Here is a 20,179-nt window from a genome sequence, read left to right as displayed (position 1 = left end):
TAAAAGCCTGATATAAAGTGTCAGTGAAATTTAACTTTTAACGGGTGATACTCGTAAAATATCTGTTCCATATATTGGACCGTCGACGAGTCCAACTCGACGAGTCCAACTCGGCGCGCGTCCGCGTCCTGGTAGGTTGTAAACTTACATTTTTGGAAGTAAACGTGATGTATATTATAGTTGAATATAAGTTTATTCAGCTCCAGCAAATTGTATTTTTATGTCATCCATTTTCTGTCCTCATCTGTGTGCTGTGATTCTGTGAAGTTGACGGATGTTATATTACTGGTCTAAATTTATTACGAAGTAGAGCGCGCCTCGCTTTCTTATTTCTTCTCGAAATGATATTATCATTTATATGGCCCGAGGCAAGTGCTACAAAGTAGTGCTCGCCGGGCTAGTCCATTAACAATGGACAACACCTAACCATACATGATATACAATTATATATGGTGAGTCTACTGCTACTGCAAGCGTGAGCGGCTCTGGTTATTGTTAGTTAAATTAGAGCTTGACCATTGTTAATGGATTAACCCGGCGCACGCTACTTTGTAGCATCTTTGACGGATGTTACTCGTCTAAATTTCTTCGAAGTAGCGCGCGCCGCTTTCTTCTCGAAGTAGCGCGCGCCGGGCCAGACCATTACCTTGCTCTAACCAGAGCCCTGATCTCGCTTGCAGTAGCGCGCGACCGCCGGAGGCGGCAAAGTATCCTACTTGTGAAACAAGCGCGTCACGCAGTACGCGTAGGCACATGGCTATGTGAAACCATTAACAATGGTCAATCTAAGCCTCGGGCATGGGCAAATATATCGAGAAGAAAGCGGCACGAGCGCTACTTCGAAGAAATTTAGGCGAGTAACATCCGTCCACGTCAAGTTAGATCGAGCAAGTCAATATTTGTAGGTTTACAACCTGCTTGTCAGATCATATGTTGTATGCAGTATGACCCGCCGCGCACGAAGTGCGCGGCTCCCCCTGTATCGTCACCTAGTGAAACGACCGTGGGTATCACAACGTGATACAACAACCTACCAGGACGCGCGCCGAGTTGGACTCGTCGACGGTCCTGATTATTGGAACGAAAGTCAAGTCCACCTCACGAGAGTCGTTGCTATAAAAGATTTGCCACTACTGACTACGTGTTTTAACAACCGCAAGAAATTCGTCGGCTCCCTGGCCAGTACATGAACACTGAAAATCACTGTACCAGCGCTTTTAAAAATTGGCCAAAAAGTGATCACGTAATATGTGATCAAAGCAAAAGCTTTGCTCTCATGAATTGTGATTAAGAAGCATTATGGAAATTACTGAGCGGCGCTCGCAGCCTGTCATTCCGCCGAATCTCTCTTCATATGTTTATGAACATTATATATGATATTGATATAGCCTAGGGTCCCCAGGTAAGCTAAAAGTTAAGATAATGCTTGTCATAAGTTGTATGACCCGCCGCGCACGAGTGCGCGGCTCTCCCTGTATCGTCAGAACGATTAAGGGGTTAAACGACCGTGGGGATCACGACGTGATACAAAATAATGTATGGTAGCATTTTTATTTTGGTTCTGGCATCGTATTTAGCAGTGGACTCATGCACGAATGGGTATTGGTTGCAACATGAAACAATAAAATTACGTGGTATAGCCAATATTTTAATTGGCAGAATACCGCTGACAAGTTGAGTAGAACTGTTCCATTACAAATTGACAGGTTTGTAGCTGCTCATCGTGTTCTGCAGGAAGCCTAGTAAAGCAGTAATGTCTCCTACAACTAGTTGCTATCCGGATGCTTCTGAAAGAAAATCCGTTTAACGTCAGACAGCTGATTCTGACTATAATGTTGCGGAATTAAGGTGTGTTTTATGAAACCTTACCATAAAACACGATGGACCTATTATAATTACAACCGTAGAACAAATTAAGAAATAGGATCAAGGTTTTGGGCTTACTATAAAATCAAATAATATTACATTTTACAAATACAAATAAACCTGCTTTGTAACAAAAGATTCTTTTGTCAAAAAAAAAACAGACAGAATAAATAAGTCTTTCGATTGTTTGATTCATTTATAATTCAATTCTTGGCAGTCCTGGACACTGGACAGTCTGTAGTTGTAGAACAACGACGGTTCAAAATTTCCACTGATTACAAGTCTACGATATCAGCGACGGTAGAGGAAGAAGCAACACTGGAAGTAGCCGTGTTACCCTTGCCGGTGGTAGCAATCTTGTCACACGGAACCGTGCTCTCAGATCTAGGTATAGATCTAGGAGTGGGAACGGCGGAGGCTCCGCTCTGCTTCATGGTGCACATCTCGATATTCTGGGGTTCTGAAACTCGGTTCAGGGACTGGGACCTTTGTCCGGTGTGAAGAGCTCGATGATGCCTCTGCATGTACCCCACTGTGCTGTGGGACCTGTGAACCTGTCTGACCGGCCGGGGAACTCTGGGGTCGATGGGATGAGCACACCGGGGGTCGGCGGGGGAGGGACGGTACACTTCGTACCGAACTGGTCGAGTGTACACTGGTCGTGGGTAGCCGCGCACTTGAGGGGGTATCATCTGATTCTTGTCCGGATAAATGACTTGACCTTGGGCTGCGTTCCTGTCAGGAAAGTTATCAGATTAGTGGGCGGATAGTGGACCTGTGTAATGTTTTCCAGCGGGAGGCGGCAATATTACTGCCGTCTGGAATATTCCCACAATTTTTAGATCAAACTAACTGAGTTAAGAATTTGAAGAAGCGTTAAAAATTTAAGATTTACAAAGCACAAATCGATACTGAATATTAGTAAAGTGTAAAGGTTAAAGAATTGCAGCTTACTTTGGAAACTCTGGAGAAACAAGTTGGCGTTGACTCTGGTCGATTTGCTCGTATTTAGACAAGTCACCGCCCTTCTTCAATAACTCTTTCAACCCCAACCTCAGCTCGGGGCTAAACGAAACCACTGATATCGGCATCAGGATCATGGAGGAGTAGGTGAGAAGAAGTGATGTCCTCTCCAGGGCCACAGTTATATTTTCTGGCAAATCTGCTGCTTTGTCCAGAACGACGAAGATAACTGAGGCAACAGCAGCCAAGGTGTAAACCCCAGAAGTCACCAGTTGGGGCAGAAAGGTGGCACCTTTAGATCGCTTATGTTTCAGTGCGTCTGGTAACGATACCCGGGGTAAGGTCACCAGGTTAAAGGTAATGAAGAGCCACAAGACGATATATATAGAGTTTGTGATAGTGGGTATGATTCCTAATAAGGAGGTGGGAGAGTGGCATGTTCCCACATTAGAGTGGTAAGTGTAGCTGCCTAGTCCGGGGATGAGGGGCAGGACGGACAACACCGTGCAGACAACCCAGAACACGGTGATATTGATACCGATCCTCTTGGTGGTGTACAACTTGCAGTGCCGTCGACTGTTCATTCTGTAATGATACCGCTCGTTGAGGACATGGAACGCAGTGAACATTACCATGTGTATGAAGCAGCTGTTGAAGAAACCCACCAGGTGACAGACCAGGCCAGGAAATATCCACTTGTTGCTGATGAGAGTTACTACTCCGAACGTCATGGAGAACAGAGCCAGGGTTATGTTGGTGCAGGAGAGGTTGATGTAGAGTAGTTGGGAAGGGGAGATGAGGACTGGGTTCCTGGGAAGAGATTTGTTCAAAAAGAGTTATATTAAAGGCACTGCGAATCATATCTTATTTTGTCGATCAGAATTTTAATCGATATGATCCTTGTTAAAAATCCTTTTTAACAAGGATCATATTCGATAACTTTGAAAAATAGCATCAAAATTAAGCTAATCATACCTGATGAAAATGATGAGGAGAATGACGTTCACAGCAATGACCAACAGGAACACAAGGGAGAAGAACATGGTATAGGCAATGTTCCCATGAGTCACCAGATCGTATTCTGTTATTTCCATAGCTGTCAATACCTAGAAATGGGGTATGGTTAATTGAGAATTCTCAGTACAGAAATTATTACTAATCTTTAACACTTAATTCTATCATCAGATAATCAGCTAATCATTTAGGTATAGTGTCAAACATTTCATTGCTAAAGTGATAATTTTAAACGAGGCGTGTGGATTACGACGCAACTCTTAAATACATCGATTTACAACAGGACACAAATCAATTTAGGATATTCTCTTATGGAACTGAATAAAATATTTTAAAGTTAACGGTTTAAACGTCACGCAGACAATTTAGATTTGACAGATAAGGGAAATGAAATAAAACCGACAGATTAAAAACAGAAAAAGTTTTAAAAAGTGGCATCAAGTTTCGTTAAGTTAATAAGTAGCAATATAAGAGTATCACGGCATATGGCAAAATAAGCGACAAATCATGTACAGCAGAACAAGCCGCAAAGCCCAGGACCCGATAGACTACACTGTATATGGTCATGGTATTATGTCCGAGTAGAATCGACTTTAGTTGACGAAATATGGCAAGAGTTAAAACAGCATTGTTACGACGCGGGACACTGAACACAGCCGGTTAGGGGAGATGACACTGCCAGCCGACCAGGCGAGGCGGGGAGATGTACAATGTTGTAGTATCGTGTGAGAACAGATCTGATATTATACAGAGGTCCTGTCAACGGTTAGAGAAGCCAGACGTTAACCCGATCACGGAACCAAATCAGTAATTAGTTCACACGAGTTATAATTAGGTGTAGACGAGGCGGAATGGTTTATTTACCCCGTTAACAAGTTAATAATAGCAACGTTAAAGTGAGAGAGAGGGAAAAGTGCAGAGGTTGGAAAAGCTGAGGGCAAAAGTCTGCAGATTATATCGAGACAATAAGCGGAGCACGCTGGAAGGGTCCAGTCTTACTAGAACTAGAAGCATGCGCACAGTGTGATAATGAATTATCGCTAAAATCTGGCGTGCTCCGAGACTTCCACATTGATATACAAGCCCCTGGAATTAGGGACGAATTATTGGATGTCGTAAAGCGTGTGCCGAGTCGACTCTATCTCGGCATATAGGGTTTCAGAAATCCCTCTGGTGTTTGGTTTCGGGTTCCCTTACCATTCAGCACAACACAGACCTATCCGAAAAATAGGGACAACGGCCAAAAATAATTAATCGTACGCAAAGAAATAAGAATTACGAAGAAGGGTTATCAGAGTGCCACATGCAGGCCAAGGGTTGACCGGGGCCAGATTGAATTAAAGGCGTGTTATACCCGCCTATAATATATTACTTGAGTATGTATTCGACATTATCATCTTTCTTGCAATATATGCGAGATAATGAATCTCCTCCGTGAAAGATTGCTAGGAATGTGGAATGAACGTGTTTTCTCTCCCCTGGAAAATCAAACCTAATTATGTCGCCTTACACCGGCACGGGTCGCAATAATGTCAAAGGGATCGTCAGTACTAAAAATACATTCCACAACTCGAGTTTTTGCGGTGATATCCTTAGTCCAGCTGTCGCGTGGGTGGAGATAAGTAATTTTGAATAGGAAGTGGTACATCCCAGGAACTTGGCAAAATGTTTTTGAGAGAAAGAATGCGTGTTAAAGCTTGAACGGTGAATTAGATTTGCAAATAATTCCATAGAGAATGATAGTTGCTGGAATGGGCGTGATATTATTGAAAGAACAGTGCGTGATCGCTAGCAAATTAAAACAAATTTTAGCAAATTCAAACAAATTTTAGCAAATTCCCGAAATTAGTGTTTAAAAGGAATGTGCGGAGTCCGAAGGAAATCTACTAAATTCACGAATATTTTCTAATATCTTAGCCGCCTAGATGTCCTCGCAAAACATATTATTTAAAAAACGGCCGATTTCCCGGCCGTTGCTATAAATAGTTCCACACCACCGCTATAACCTTATTTCGCAGCACAATACGAGCATTGAGCAACTATCATAGGTCTAAATGTAAACACAATGAGATCAGCACATGTTTTACAATCATCTAAACGGCTCACAAAACACCAAATTATGGCTGTCATTCTCTTTATCTACCACGAGTAAAGTGACACAACAAAAAGGCGTTTAAGACAAAACGAGAAGTACTAATTCGTCCAGATACAAAATAATCGCCGCTGCCGCTGCCATGTGATGACCTCCATCGACTGCAACACACAAAGCGAACTGAACAAAAGATATTTATATACTGAACTAAGCAATGATAGCCGACACGAGACGAGAACAATCGCCATAGAAAGCGGATTGAAGAACGCAGCCAGGAGCTTAATAATGTGTATAATATAATAAGACACGAGCACGATCATCAGCGTGGGTGTGGCTAGTTATTGATGAGCATTAAAATAATGATAATGTCAAGCAGGAGAAGTGACATAGGTAATGCATTGTAATCTATAAAAGATGTAGGAGTATTATAATGTAGGAGGATTGATGTAGGTGGATCTAATAAAGTGAATCATTACATTCCGCTTCGCTTCTTAACGTCGTTATCAGTAGCTAATCAGTGAAAGTGTGGGAACGGGATACGGAGCTGTGGGAAAAGGTGTAAGTTTAAGTTCTCTTCACACGGTAGACGTGGCAACACGCTCCACGATCACAACAAGTAATCTGGTAATATCGAGATACGAGTACTGATAACTAGGTGTTAACATGAGGACAATACCTGATCGGGACAGATTATATCGAGATTAAACAAAACAGCAGATGATCAGATATACTGCTGCACAGTACAACCGTTATAGACAGGAGGAAAAGAGGGGCCAGCAGTTACCTCAATTAGCTTGTCTCTGATTGGTACGTTTCCAGAATACTTGCTCTCTATTGGTCAATGTTGTCGTTGATAGCGGCGGGCAATACAAATAATTGCAATTAAACGATCCGCCTTATCCTTGTAATTAATATTTGGGCACTTCACGGCGCCCAGCTGATCCGGCCAGAGAAAACCCCTGGTGGTGAAAGGAAGTGGTCTAGCAGGACCCGTGACGTAGGGTGGAGAGGGATGGTCTGGGTAGAGTGGGACTAACAGAAATAACTTATAACAGGAACAAAGACTAGCGAAAATAAATGATACCGATTAACAAAGGAGAAACGGACAATGACGTTATCGGTATTGGGATCGTATGAAAATGTCATCAGAAATATCGAGAAATTTCACCCAGAGAGTGACGTATGAAACGTGTAGAACATACCAGAGTAATCAACACTCCAGTCACTGACAAAGTGTCTGAACAACTGGTTAACTAGCCACGGGTATGCTGACTATCACAACACCAACACCGAACGCTTGATACACTCTCTATCGCTCCCCAGACCAATTAGGCTAAATACTGTTGCGATTTTGCACAAACCCCTGGACCTGCTTGATAGAACAAGTCACGTGGTGATACGTTCATAGTCCGTACACGTTGCCAGGTAACAGCACTGCTATCACGTGCCACCCCACGTGGTCTGTCAGAAAATTAGTTTATTGTCTGCTTGTCGAGATCAGGAGCAAAGTTAGGCCCCTCCGCTGATTTGCCAGGTTTCAGTTTGTGTCAATTAATAAAGAGTCTCTGAATAGTGGCGTTGTACGGAGAAAAGAGGCCAGCTGAGTGTGAGAAATGTCCGAGGAGTCTAGCCGCGTGACGAGCTAATCACCAATATGTTGACACAGCCCGCTTAAAACTCCATTATCGATAATGAATAGCTTGGGAAACAGCCTGGTAAGTGGCAGTTGTAAGAACACTGATACCACTGGGAAGGGATACGTGATGAGGTTGATGAGAATCCAGTTAATTGATAGAACCATGAGAAGAACGCTACAAACAGTTAACGAGCCTATGTTCGTCCGAAATGCGATCACAAAATGAACATGAACGAGGGGTCAGCTACTTTAATGAGGTCCCCAAAATGTGATCAGTTTCTCCGGAATTAGATAAACTATGAAGGCTGTACCCCTGTGTTTTGAAACAAAGAGAGACGACGAGACATGTAATGTTGGTGTTGGGTACCCATTATCACACGGCACCATATATTTCATTACACTCCCCTACGCTGACTTCTTAATTTACGGTTGATTGAATTGCTAATTGGGATGGATATATTCTAACTTTGGTGGTCCTTCAACAAACAAGATAATATCCAATAACAGGCTCTAGGTGGGATCACGTGTGAGTGGTGTGTGAAGATTAAATTATAAAACCAGACGGGTCGGGTAGCAGCGAACCTGTCAATAGCCGATGGGAAAATCGCAACTAATTGGGAACTTGAAATTGGGAAGCTAGTGAGTAATGTTATCACTTCCTTTAGTAGATAGAGTTAAAGGGGGTGGTTGATTGATCTCTTGAGGAGGATTTCCCACTCAGAGAAGCAAGAGATTAGACACACCGGCTGTTAGGGGCCATAATTGAACACCTTGCATCTTGACGTCAAATTCCAATTAAATAAAGAAGAGGCAAGGCCTGCGAATAATACACCACCTTGAGGCTCTATTCGCACGATCTATAATAAACTTTAAATTGAGTATCAAGATCAGACAACATTGTCGTCATCTTAAAGTAAAAGTTAACTTCACTGACGAAATTCATGTTATAGAATTCATCAAGGGGTGATAATTTTAAACGTTTTGTCTCTCAAGTCTGCCAATCTTAAATCATTTATTCTTTCGATTGACGGAATCTCTTTAAGTAGCTAGTGTCATTTATGAAATTGTTCGAAAAAGTGAATTCTGTCATAGAATAAACGAAAGACCAGAAATCTCATTAAATATTGGAGATAGAGAACCCTTGCTGACATCTTGAACACGTGCCACGAAATTTTAAACCAAAGATGAAAGAATCTTCGCGTTGATAAGCAATTTGGTATCTCTTGAAGTCTAGAGTAGAGTTTGTAAAACAGAAAACAAAGCTATTTTAGATTTTGCATAGCACTAGGTAGTCCGCAAGAAAACCTTTTTCACACTGTGCATAACTTTAGAAACTGTGAAATAAATTTAAATAATTAACAAGATTTAACTTATTTCAGAAATTCAGTATCATGTTTTTTCTTGTTAAAAATAAGTTTGGTTTCAGCGTGGATTGTTTTTAACTATCTGTAACTGAGATCGCTCGAGTCTCGACTGAGAAACAAATTTCAAGCAAAACAATTAAATTGTCAATAAAATGTCTGTTGTTTATCAGCTTCAGCAACATTCCACTCCTCCAGACTTAGACTGAAGATAAAAAATAATTGATCGGACGTTCTTATATTGCCTGTCCGATAGCAAACATATGGGCAGCCTCGGAGTGGCTCTTTGAAGCTTTCAGGATTCATTACATCCACGAGCAGGTAGTTCATATTCGCTGTTCATTCCATTGTTCAGCACGTCTATTGAATTGCGGCTATTTTTTCTCGATTCCGCAGAAGTATTACAGCAAGATAAACGGCTCGATCTTTAAAGAGTAAATGCATATTCCAGTTATTTTCAGAGAATATTTCTAAACTCAATCAAATATTCGTTTGTGGCTACAATTTCGCTTGAGAGTCGCGTTTGAACCACCCTAGAACCGCCTGACAGAATTGACAGCCACACAGGTGCCTTACATATGCCATATGTGTGCCACCGGACTAGTAATTTAAGACATTTTCGAACATATATTCCGGAGAAGGGTTGGAAGAAAATTTGAAATCAAATCAAAATCATGAAATCAAATCTCGGGCCGGGGAAAAACTATTAGCCAAATGCAACTAGTAAACGCGCCAAACATCTATGTTCGATAAGTGTAAAAAGCTAAAATTCGGACTCAAAATTCAGGACAGGTCACAGGCACCGTTATACGACTTACTAACTTATGACAAATGGGTAATGATCTCAGATTGTCAAAACTTTCCCAGATTGAACTTTGGACATCTACTCAAGGAAAGACTATGGCATATGTTCTGACATACTCAATTTTCATTACCAAAAGCATTATGCATAATATAGAATAAGAATAAGAAATGACAAACAGATCCAGTGGCCAATAAAAGAAGCAAATCTAATCAACAATAGCGCCCTAGTAACTTGAAAATAAGATTAATTGCAATCCCACGGTCGTGATAACGGTAACCAATTGCAACACAAGACACAGATCTCGTGAGTAATATAACTGACACGTGATCAGATGAAGTGTATTTAAGAGATAGTTAGGAGGGGTAGGGGTTCTCTTCTCACCGTGAGAAAATAACATCACGTGACCACACGGAGGTGCATGCTCTTCTCGTGTTACCATGGTAACCAGGTTAGGCCCCCCTGATCCAGGATAGTTAGTATTAATTGCACGTGGGAAGGAGAGTAGGTGCGCCGAACGATCTTTAAGAGATACAATATTAATCATTAGTATCTCATATTTTCTAAAGTTTGTTAAGTATTGGATTATGGTGGTTTGAAGCATATTAACCGTTTATAAATGATTACCGTTTTGGTAAGCTGGTAAGGACTAAGGAGTACCGTGTTTAAAGATAATTGCATGAGACTAGCGTTTAGAGGTCACTTTAAGGTTTAATAGTGCCTGGAGCATGCACTATGAACACTCCGGGAACAGGGACGATAAATCTGATAAGAGGTTCTAGTTCTACAAAAAGGTGGCATGTTATATTTCAACTCCAGTGAGGGGGAAACAAAGCAAACGAACCAGGCACAAGTAACACCTCTCTTCTCCGGTCAGATTCAGAGGAAAGGTGTATTGGTTTATTAATTAAAATTACCTGGTTGAGCCGTCTAGAGCAGACTAGCAGTTTGAAAACAAAAGGCCCGCTGACACAGCTGGGCCAGTAAACACGGAAGTAGCCATTTTGTCACTACATCTGTCAGTCCCGCGACCTATGTGGGAAGAAACAGTACCTTTTTGCAGTTGCCCGGTGAGGAAACATGGGTGATCCGGTCCACGTGAAACACAGACCTTCTCTTGGGAACAGGAGATCCATATACCGGATCTTGTTGTATAGGGATGTGTGGGAAAGTGGCTATTACAGTTCTATTATTTAGCAATTACGTAAAGAGCGGTGTGAAAACAGGTTGCAAGAGCTCAACTGACGGATTACCTCTCGATAATATACTGCTGTAACCCATATTAAAGTCTGGAAGAATGATATTCTTCTTTATTTTCTAGAACGATGTTTCGAGTAACGAATTGATCCTATAGAGCACAGTCCTACTAGAGTCTGAGAGGTTTGAGCCTCGAGGTCATTAATTAAAAGCATAAAAATTAGAAACCCTCTGATCAGATAGATATTACCGCAGAATTGAGTCCTATTTTTGACAAATCGGGCTGAAATTAAAGTTTTGAGACGCTTCAACGAGGTAATGAGAGCGATGATTCCCGAATATGACCGCTTGTATGGTACGAAAGAGAGCGGTTCAGAAGTATCCGACCGCCACACTCGCGCGGCTCAACACAACTCCATTGGCCGGATTAGATTAACTCCTTTATAAATAGACTTTGCACAATACACATTCAATTTTCGAGTAACTGCCACTGATATCTGCGGTGCCCTGGCTCTATTGACATGGAATTGGATATTTCAGTATGATAGTTTCATATTTGAACATGTTGCAAACTGATACAAACACAAATTACACAACTTTTGGAATCAACAGCAGACAAGTACCTAGCAGGATAACCACTAAATCCAGTTTTGAGTGAACTTGTGCACGACGAGAATTGTGGTTGAAAAGTGGCGGCGACTTCCACGCCTGGATATTCATGAGGCAGCGGCTATACACTCTGGAAGTAACAATTCAACAAATCCTTGTCTGGATTATTGGGGGAGGAACCACTTTAAAAATCGGAGAGCTTTCGAAGATCGTCGATTTATGGATTATCGCTGCAAAATTTGTCGTAAGAGTAGTAATAGTATCCTGCAACCTATATAATTCTCAAGTTCCTACACCACCTACACTGTTGCAATGTTACCACATTGAAGAATTTTCGTGGTATCGCTCTTTTTCAACCAATCAAACATTGAGTTTTTTGAATATGGATATAGAAAACTCATATATGGAATTTGAGTAATGTGATCAAATTTCTTGCATTGCATCCACAGGTGCAATGGGGAGTGATACCATCAAGACTGAAGACATGTCTGGGAAAGTTTAAAATTTAATCGATTTTCGCTGATGACAATGAAGGATAATATTCGATCGTACGACGATCGAATGATAGTATTAATACGAAGATCGAATGACAATGATAACAGACAAAAATACCTATCCCATAAAAATCACAGACAAAATGAATTGATCTAAATCAAATGAACAAAACAACATGTCATTCAGGACAGTACATTTTCAATTTCATTATGAATATTACAAAGATCAAATAGTAATACGAATATAAATATAATGATAGTAATACGAAGATCGATTGTAAGTTTAGAAGCTGGGTTATCGTGCTGAGAGCTCACGTTAACAGATTGAAGGTTGTGAACGTAACACCTTATCACAATCAGTAGAGGAAAGTAATAACGGTAACTAATAGTAATTGTTTTAAAGAAACGCAAACAGGAGGTAGCAACAAGAACTTTAAAAACTCCAGTCGCGTCGTTGTTGAAAATAGCAGTGTGAATCAGAATAGTAGAATAAAATGTTTAAAACTCTGATGAGAACGGTCGATGCCCGTCTCATTGGTATCGCACAAATAGAAATTATAAGCAAAACTGAGAGGAAGCTTAAGTTCCCCTGTTTCTAAGGAACTATGACCAGTGCTCAAAGTCAAAGAAGCTGAAATCACGCATGTAAATGTAACGACAAAAATAGAAGCAAACCTTGCATTTGATTTTGAGATCACCCGGAACACGACAACAAGGCAAACAAATAGTTACAGAGAGAATGTCCCAACAGCCCAGAAAGTACCCTGAGAAGCACGCACGAGCTCGTTGTTATGACCCTCCAGCTATTTGCTGTGGTGCCCGCTCACAATTTGATTGTTACTTTTACTTCCTACCAGCCAGCCGGCCAGATACATCACATTCTCTGAATCACAGCACATATCCAAATATTCAGATTCATCAAGCTGGCGACTTCAGACTTGGTCTGATTTCGTTAGAAGCTAACAAACACCCGTAACATTTAATGTCGTTCTAGTTGGATATTACATTTATTAATCTTGGGCAAATCACAACAGGGGGTCTTTTTTTAACGGTATTATTTCATTTTGTTTCGAGTTCCCTTCGTTAATTCTCTATTAATCATAGCTCCAGAGTTGTAACCGGACACGCTCGAAACGAAGCTGGGCCCGAGCTGTTAACTGTACAGGAGCAGCGGCAGGAGTGAAACGGTTAGCTGGTGCGCTCTTATTCAATACTTCGTACCTTTCATTAGGATATTTTCCTTGATTTTGATGGCGTTTAAGCAGCATGTCATTGATCTGTCGTTATGGTTTCTTATAATTCCATCATGCATGTACCATTGTACCCAAGAGTCACCTTCAGATATGTTTTACCTTCCAATTTCTTAACTTAGAAGCAATTATGTGGCCACTGCATGCGTTTAAGCATCAAGCTAAGTACCTTAATATAGCAACAAATGTGCCCCACAAGACATTTATTTCTGAAATAAGAAGACAGTACAAAAAACCGTGACTCATGATCGTTAAGGAATTCGCGGTCTCGACATCCTTCAAGGTTTTGACAGTAGTCTGTCTGGAGTGTTGCTCATCCGCATTAATGTTTAAAATCTCAACTTCCCGCCAAAACTGTTTGTATTGTACCCAGGATCTCATCAAGAGCGCCGGTGATTGAAGGGTGAGCACAACTGGAACTAGAATCGCACAATTAGCTACAAATTACTTCCGCCATATTACCATCATGTAGGATCAGGGTCTGTTATCCAAGATAGATACAGGAGATAAAAACTCATTCGTCATCTAATTCAGAAGGACCTGCACGTTTGCAGTCGGGATTGGGTTTCTGTTACCAAAATCTGGAACCTATACCCTGAGAGTATAGGTTCCAAATTACTCTCCTACAAAAATGAAGTGTAGGTCTACGAGAATTCTGATGTCTACATTCGCCCATTGTCCAGCTATTTTTATAAAATGTGCATATCAATCTACATTGGTCAAAGTGCATTATAACTGCCGTTTTCTGACAAAAGTGCTTAAGTAACACAAGGTTCATTTTGTGCAAATTGACTTTAAAGATCTCAATTCTGTAATTGCTCTTGGCTAGCTGCTGTCAAATTTAAACTGCACCCACAATCCACATCGGCGTAAACTCCATGTTCTGATGAAAATGACCCGTTCAAACCATTGTTCATCGAAAATAAGACGAAAAATTAGCCTTAAACTTGGCTGTAATATTGGGACACGCTGAAATAAAAAATTTGAAAATTTCGTTTTCTGAGAAAAGTGCTGTGCACCAACATTAGTGAGAACTTTATCTGCGATCATTCTGACCCAAAATTTTACGACAAATTGATTGGTGATGGTTTAAGAACACGAAAACACTCCCTTCTCCCCAGCGGAGTTTAAAAATAGTGGCAACGAGCAGGAATGAAACGTTGCAGTTCCTTATAAAATTCTGTTTTCGAATCGGAATTCTACCAGCATTTTGACGCTTGTTTTGACGAAGAGTCGATTGGTGATAGTACTGGATAATAATAAAGAAGTTTCTTTCTTTGAAATTAAATCAAGAACTCATATGAGGCTTTCTTCATAAAGGCCAAGGTTTTGCGAATTATTAATGATAATTGATATCGTAACGCAAGGCAAAGAAAAACAAGCGTATAAAAATGTAACATAGTTGTAAATAATCCTGTACATAAATAAATGTTAAATGGTAAATTGTAAATGAAATTACACATCAATAAATATTGATCAAATTCTCTATTATGAGATCTGCTACATGGTCATAGCTTGGAAGATCAACCAAAAATACTCTACTGCGGGGTCTCATAAGTTTACAAAGTTTTTGAACTGTATCTTTCTTTTTAGCGCTTGCTATACCCCTTGGTTGATTTTGTGGGAAAGCTATGATTATAGTTATACCTAACCGGATCAATCTCTCTTCTTTCTGCCGCAGAAATGAAGCAGAACGGAAGGAAACCTCGTTGTGCTCTGATTTCCATTCCATTTGGACCGAGCCACGCTGAAACTTGATAACCTTCACCTTCTCGAGCAGTGGTATTTCTGTTTTGCAGCGGTTGCTTGTCCCATATGACCTAGGCCAAGAATGAAAGTCCGAACAGGCCATAGAAACAGCAGTATCCACCTTTTCCACTGCACCAACAAATTCCTCATAATTATGTAGCTGTCCGCACTGTTTGATGGACAGTTCCACTTTATGGTGGAATGAGTCAGCGCTCATGAACGTATGGACTGGCTCCAGATATTTCACTGTTATCGTGTCAAGCCCAAGGTCAGGGCTGTTTTTGAGCGAACATAACGCAGTGTAAAGCGTCCAGCATTTGTTCTGAGCGGAACAATTGTCTGCCCACAGAATAATTTCACGGCTTTCACCAATTCTTCCTTCAGCAAAATACCTTATAGCTTTCACCCAGGTTAAAGATACGTTCTCATCTTTCCTCCCAGCAATAGCAATTTGCTTCATTTTAGGTCAGGCAAGCTAAAAATATGCAGTCTCAACTGATTAGAGAATAAAAATTTTAAAGCAAATTTTGAAGTAAATTTTGAAAGGTTCTGCATTGACAAATTGGCAATTTTGACGGTGAAGCTAGCGTTTCTGAAGTTTCTGACCATCACCAATCGATCCGTCGTGAAATTTTAGATATGTTAGTACCGATTATATAGCTTCAGTTGAGAGAATCAACATTTAATTAAAAGTATAATGGCACATAAGCACTTTTGTGAGAAAACGAACTCGTTTTCACAAAAGTGCTTAAGTGCAATAAATTATTTTTTCCAGGCCAAAAGACCCACGATCATCAAAACAATGCCACCATTTTCAGTTTCCGAAATGGCACCATTTTTGAGATAAACGGCACCCATTTTCCAAAATGTTTATACTTAAGCACTTTTCTCAGAAAAATGACCATTTTTTGCATTTTACTTTTAGGGGGTTCCAAAAAGGGGGTTTCGGGGGTCGGCGAATGTATCCAAAGGTCCTCAGGAATAGTTCTTGACCCAAAAACAAAAGTAAGACCAAAAAACCCGAAATTTCCAAAATGTTACTTAAGCACTTTTGTCAGAAAACGGCAAATAATAATAATGTTAATAAATTTTTAATTTTGTCAGTTTGTACGAAAAGAGAGTCCAGAGACAATTAGAGTATGCAGCTATTGATGATGTGATGAATAGCAATTTTTTTACTTCATTTAATCATTCTTCGTGGGGGCCTCTGATCTAACAGACCTCTGTAGGATTTACGTTAGTTTGAAATGAATTTGTTCCGTCCTTAGTAACCACTAAAATGTCTTGAATTATTAAGACTTGGCGTAAATGGATATTTCTATATAGTTGACGACATCGAATGGAAGAGGATCGCTGAGTGACGTGGCTAATTTGGTAGTGATGGGCGTTTTTCATTAACTCAGACAGTTTCATACCTATCATTTGAACAATTTACTTTTTATCTCCACTCGAGTTCGAGTCGGTTCCTAGAGCAATATTTTGTCGTCATGAGTCTTTTCTAATGCATAATATTAATCAAGTTAGATCAAATCTAACTTTTCGACTATTTTCCTGAGTAACTCAACTCCTCAACCCCTTTATTATACCAAAACACATGTTGCGAATAAGGGGTTATTCTGTTTGTCTTCATATAATCGAGTATCCCGATTCGCAGTCTGTAAATTAATTTAGCATGTTCTCCGTCAGGGCTAGTGGAGTATTAATATAATCGCACCTGAAGCCGATATTTTCTAGTTCATTGCGAACATTTCCCGTGTAAATGGCGAATGTTCGTTAAAACCCAGACTTCTTGGATTGTTGGCTTATGATGCAGTTAGACGGAGACCTGACTGATGACTACCTAGATGCCTAGATCAGACTGAACTGATCAAACTGGCAAGTTGAAGGAATTTTAAGACATGAACTTGTAAAAATAGCTAATTCATAAGCATATTGAGATTGGATGTAGGAGGAGTAGTTGAAATGAAGGTATTTTACATATTTATACATGATTATTTAGTACTAAGAGGCTACTCTTGAACATGGTCTGGAGTTGAACATTTTCCATGCGTTATTGTATAAATGTAATCAATATCCGTTCATCTTGATGTAACACTCGGTGATTATGGGTCTGAGAGACATTTTTTTTCTTCTGTAGAATAGAATTAAAAGGAAGTTGGGGAGACGTACTGGGTGGCAGTTAATCAGGAATCCAGTTACGAAATTTACAAAAGTATGTTACCCTGCAAGGGGCTAGGGCGGCTGTTGAGGGCTCTACAGTTCACAGTCCTTCTATTCAAAACTGGAGTTAAGATCGATTCCAATAACATGTTCGCGTGTCCTAACAGTTTTGGAATATCCTTAGGATGAACAAAGTTCATCATGTAACGTATGCGCTCGTGCCATTTTCTAGCTCTACTAGTGTAATACCGACTGATTACAATGATTGCAAAAAATATAATCATGTCATCGACTACACTGATGACAAAGATTACAATGTTGACCAGTCTAGTTATAATGCGAGTATGTTAATGTGATATTGGACGAGAGATTGGACTACGCCTTTGTTAACACATTATAGCTGTACCGATTAACATTGTAGTGGGTAGTGCAAAAGGTTCCAATTGACACTCTGACCCGGGGCCAGAACAATGAGATCTAGACGATCACACTGACACAAAATTATTCAGTGTGCTCGAGCTTAGAGTCATGTGGATACTGGAATCTTAATTATAAGTATAACCGCGTTTACAGCAGCCAATTTGACCGTTTCCAATCTGAAGATGTGTGCTGCAGTTTAGTCGATTGTGGGCTCCGTGTAATTTGATCCTAAGTTTTTGACGATGATATACCCTGATACTGAGAGATCAAGTGCATGCCCAGTGGGTTGATTTGTCTGTTGTTTTTTTGCGAATACACCGTCTTAATAGCATTCGAGTTCTTTAATATTTAGAAAACCTTATATAATACTGGAAATTATGACCTTTTTTCGAAGTTGTGATAAAATACGTATAGAACTTTCATACCTCCTTGTATTTGTAATCAATATCCTACATTTTTTAATCGAAACGAACTGAATCACACTTTGACAGTTAATACTCAGGAAGAAGTGCAAGGAAGACGGAACGATGGGGTCCAACGAAAAGGGCTCATACAGTGCTCTGCGTAAGTATAAATTATAATTATTCAACTACAGATTTAATTAATAACTGTAGAATAAATAACTAGTAAGTAATGCTATATAAATATTTCGTCTCCATCGCCAGTGCGATGACATAACAGTATGTTCCTTTATGTTTTACAACCCCCACCCCCTCAAGACTCTCGCAACGACTGAAAGTTGCTGTACTGCACTTATGGTATTGAAGATGAAGCTATAGCTTCATAATACCATTTATTATTTAGTAGAGAACTGGATACTCATGCCTTATTATGAGTATATATTCTCAAGTTAAATTAGTTACCCTGTCGTTACCCGGCGGTTGTTTTGTTGTTTGTAGGGTTTTATTACGATTAAGAAGTTCTTGGCCCTTGATTTTTTTGAAAACTTAACGTTCATATCCGTACGTATTTCTAGGATTTTTATTATTTAAGTTTTACTGCTTATATCGTGCTCGAGACGCATAGCATCCTTAAAAATAATCTTGTATCTTAACATATTAAGGAAGTAAAAAACAGCGTCTGAATGACATTCCGGCCGTTATACAATCGTTTTGGCAGTTTTCTTTAGATAGAGATTCAGGAGTTTGTCATGATGGGGCGTCGATCGTGTTTTTTTGGACCGCTTAATCTAATCTCACTATTTATTTTGTTTTGTATAGAGAACCACAGAAATGTCGTTATGTAATTCGCAATTATTGAAGACTTCTAGTGTAACCCGTGCTTACGGCCGGGAGTCGGGAGTTGAAATACAAAAGTATAATCCCGCTTATTCGAAAACACGCATTGCACTGTTGTATCTAATAGTAATACTTGATAGGCAAACTTGCGGTCCACTGCCAAATTAGAGAGAGAGAGAGAGAGAGAGAGAGAGAGAGAGAGAGAGAGAGAGAGAGAGAGAGAGAGAGAGAGGGAGGGAGGGAGGGAGGGAGGGAGGGAGGGAGGGAGGGAGGGAGGGAGGGAGGGAGGGAGGGAGGGAGGGAGAGGGAGAGGGAGGGAGGGAGGGAGGGAGGGAGGGAGGGAGGGAGGGAGGGAGGGAGGGAGGGAGGGAGGGAGGGAGGGAGGGAGGGAGGGAGGGAGGGAGGGAGGGAGGGAGGGAGGGAGGGAGGGAGGGAGGGAGGGAGGGAGGGAGGGAGGGAGGGAGGGAGGGAGGGAGGGAGGGAGGGAGGGAGGGAGAGAGAGAGAGAGAGAGAGAGAGAGAGAGAGAGAGAGAGAGAGAGAGAGAGAGAGAGAGAGAGGAGAGAGAGAGAGAGAGAGAGAGAGAGAGAGAGAGAGAGAGAGAGAGAGAGAGAGAGAGAGAGAGCGAGCGAGGGAGGGAGGGAGGGGGGAGGGAGGGAGGGAGGGAGAGAGAGAGAGAGAGAGAGAGAGAGAGAGAGAGAGAGAGAGAGAGAGAGAGCGAGCGAGGGAGGGAGGGAGGGGGGAGGGAGGGAGGGAGGGAGAGAGAGAGAGAGAGAGAGAGAGAGAGAGAGAGAGAGAGAGGAGAGAGAGAGAGAGAGAGAGAGAGAGAGAGAGAGAGAGAGAGAGAGAGAGAGAGAGAGAGAGAGAGAGAGAGAGAGAGAGAGAGAGAGAGAGAGAGAGAGAGAGAGAGAGAGAGAGAGAGAGAGAGAGAGGGAGGGAGGGAGGGAGGGAGGGAGGGAGGGAGGGAGGGAGTACGTGAGGCACTCTAGTAGAGTACGTGACAGGGGCTACATCACGTCTTCAACCCAGGGGGGGCAAGGGGGCGAAGCCCCCTGCGGGGTCCAGAGGCGGAGCCCCTGGTGGGGGGGTAGGGGGGCGAAGCCCCCCCAATAGCAGGGGTCTGGGGGCGCAGCCCCCAGTGGGGTCAAGGGGCGGAGCCCCTTGTCGGGGGGGGGGGGGGGGGGGGGATAGGGAGGCGAAGCCCCTTGGAAAATTTTTAAGGAAATTAGACAATTTTGACGCATTTTCCAGTACTTGAGGGACACGAATTTACGTTAGCAGCAACTAAAAGAAAAACCAATTAATGTAAGTAGTCCGAATTTATTGACAG

The 20,179-nt window shown here is 41.3% G+C and overlaps 2 protein-coding genes across 3 annotated transcripts in view; one reads left to right on the top strand and one right to left on the bottom strand.

Annotated features, from left to right (window-relative positions):
• The window catches only part of LOC134812609 (glycine betaine transporter 1-like), a 97,635-nt gene that overhangs the window by 59,090 nt on the left and 18,366 nt on the right, over nt 1–20,179 (top strand). Inside the window, exons 1-2 of one of the 2 annotated variants that reach the window (XM_063820095.1) lie at nt 13,147–13,229; nt 18,116–18,177. The exons of the other annotated variant lie outside the window; for it this stretch is intronic. Coding sequence (XP_063676165.1) covers nt 18,141–18,177 — 37 coding nt within the window. The 5' untranslated portion in view covers nt 13,147–13,229; nt 18,116–18,140. Of the gene's footprint in view, nt 1–13,146; nt 13,230–18,115; nt 18,178–20,179 lie in introns of those variants that run through there. 2 annotated transcript variants of the gene reach the window in all.
• Nucleotides 1,927–8,048, bottom strand: LOC134812618 (thyrotropin receptor-like). The gene is made up of 3 exons (XM_063820103.1): nt 3,805–8,048; nt 2,821–3,639; nt 1,927–2,601 (listed from the first exon to the last, which is right to left on the bottom strand). The coding sequence occupies exons 1-3, from the start codon at nt 3,921–3,923 to the stop codon at nt 2,142–2,144; spliced, it is 1,398 nt and encodes a 465-aa protein (XP_063676173.1). The 5' UTR covers nt 3,924–8,048; the 3' UTR covers nt 1,927–2,141.

Source organism: Bolinopsis microptera, chromosome 3 (assembly GCF_026151205.1).
Source record: "Bolinopsis microptera isolate Bmic1 chromosome 3, MBARI_Bmic_1.0, whole genome shotgun sequence".
Lineage (NCBI taxonomy): Eukaryota > Metazoa > Ctenophora > Tentaculata > Lobata > Bolinopsidae > Bolinopsis > Bolinopsis microptera.
Note: the sequence above shows the minus strand (reverse complement) of the source record. Positions and strands in the feature narration are given on the sequence as shown.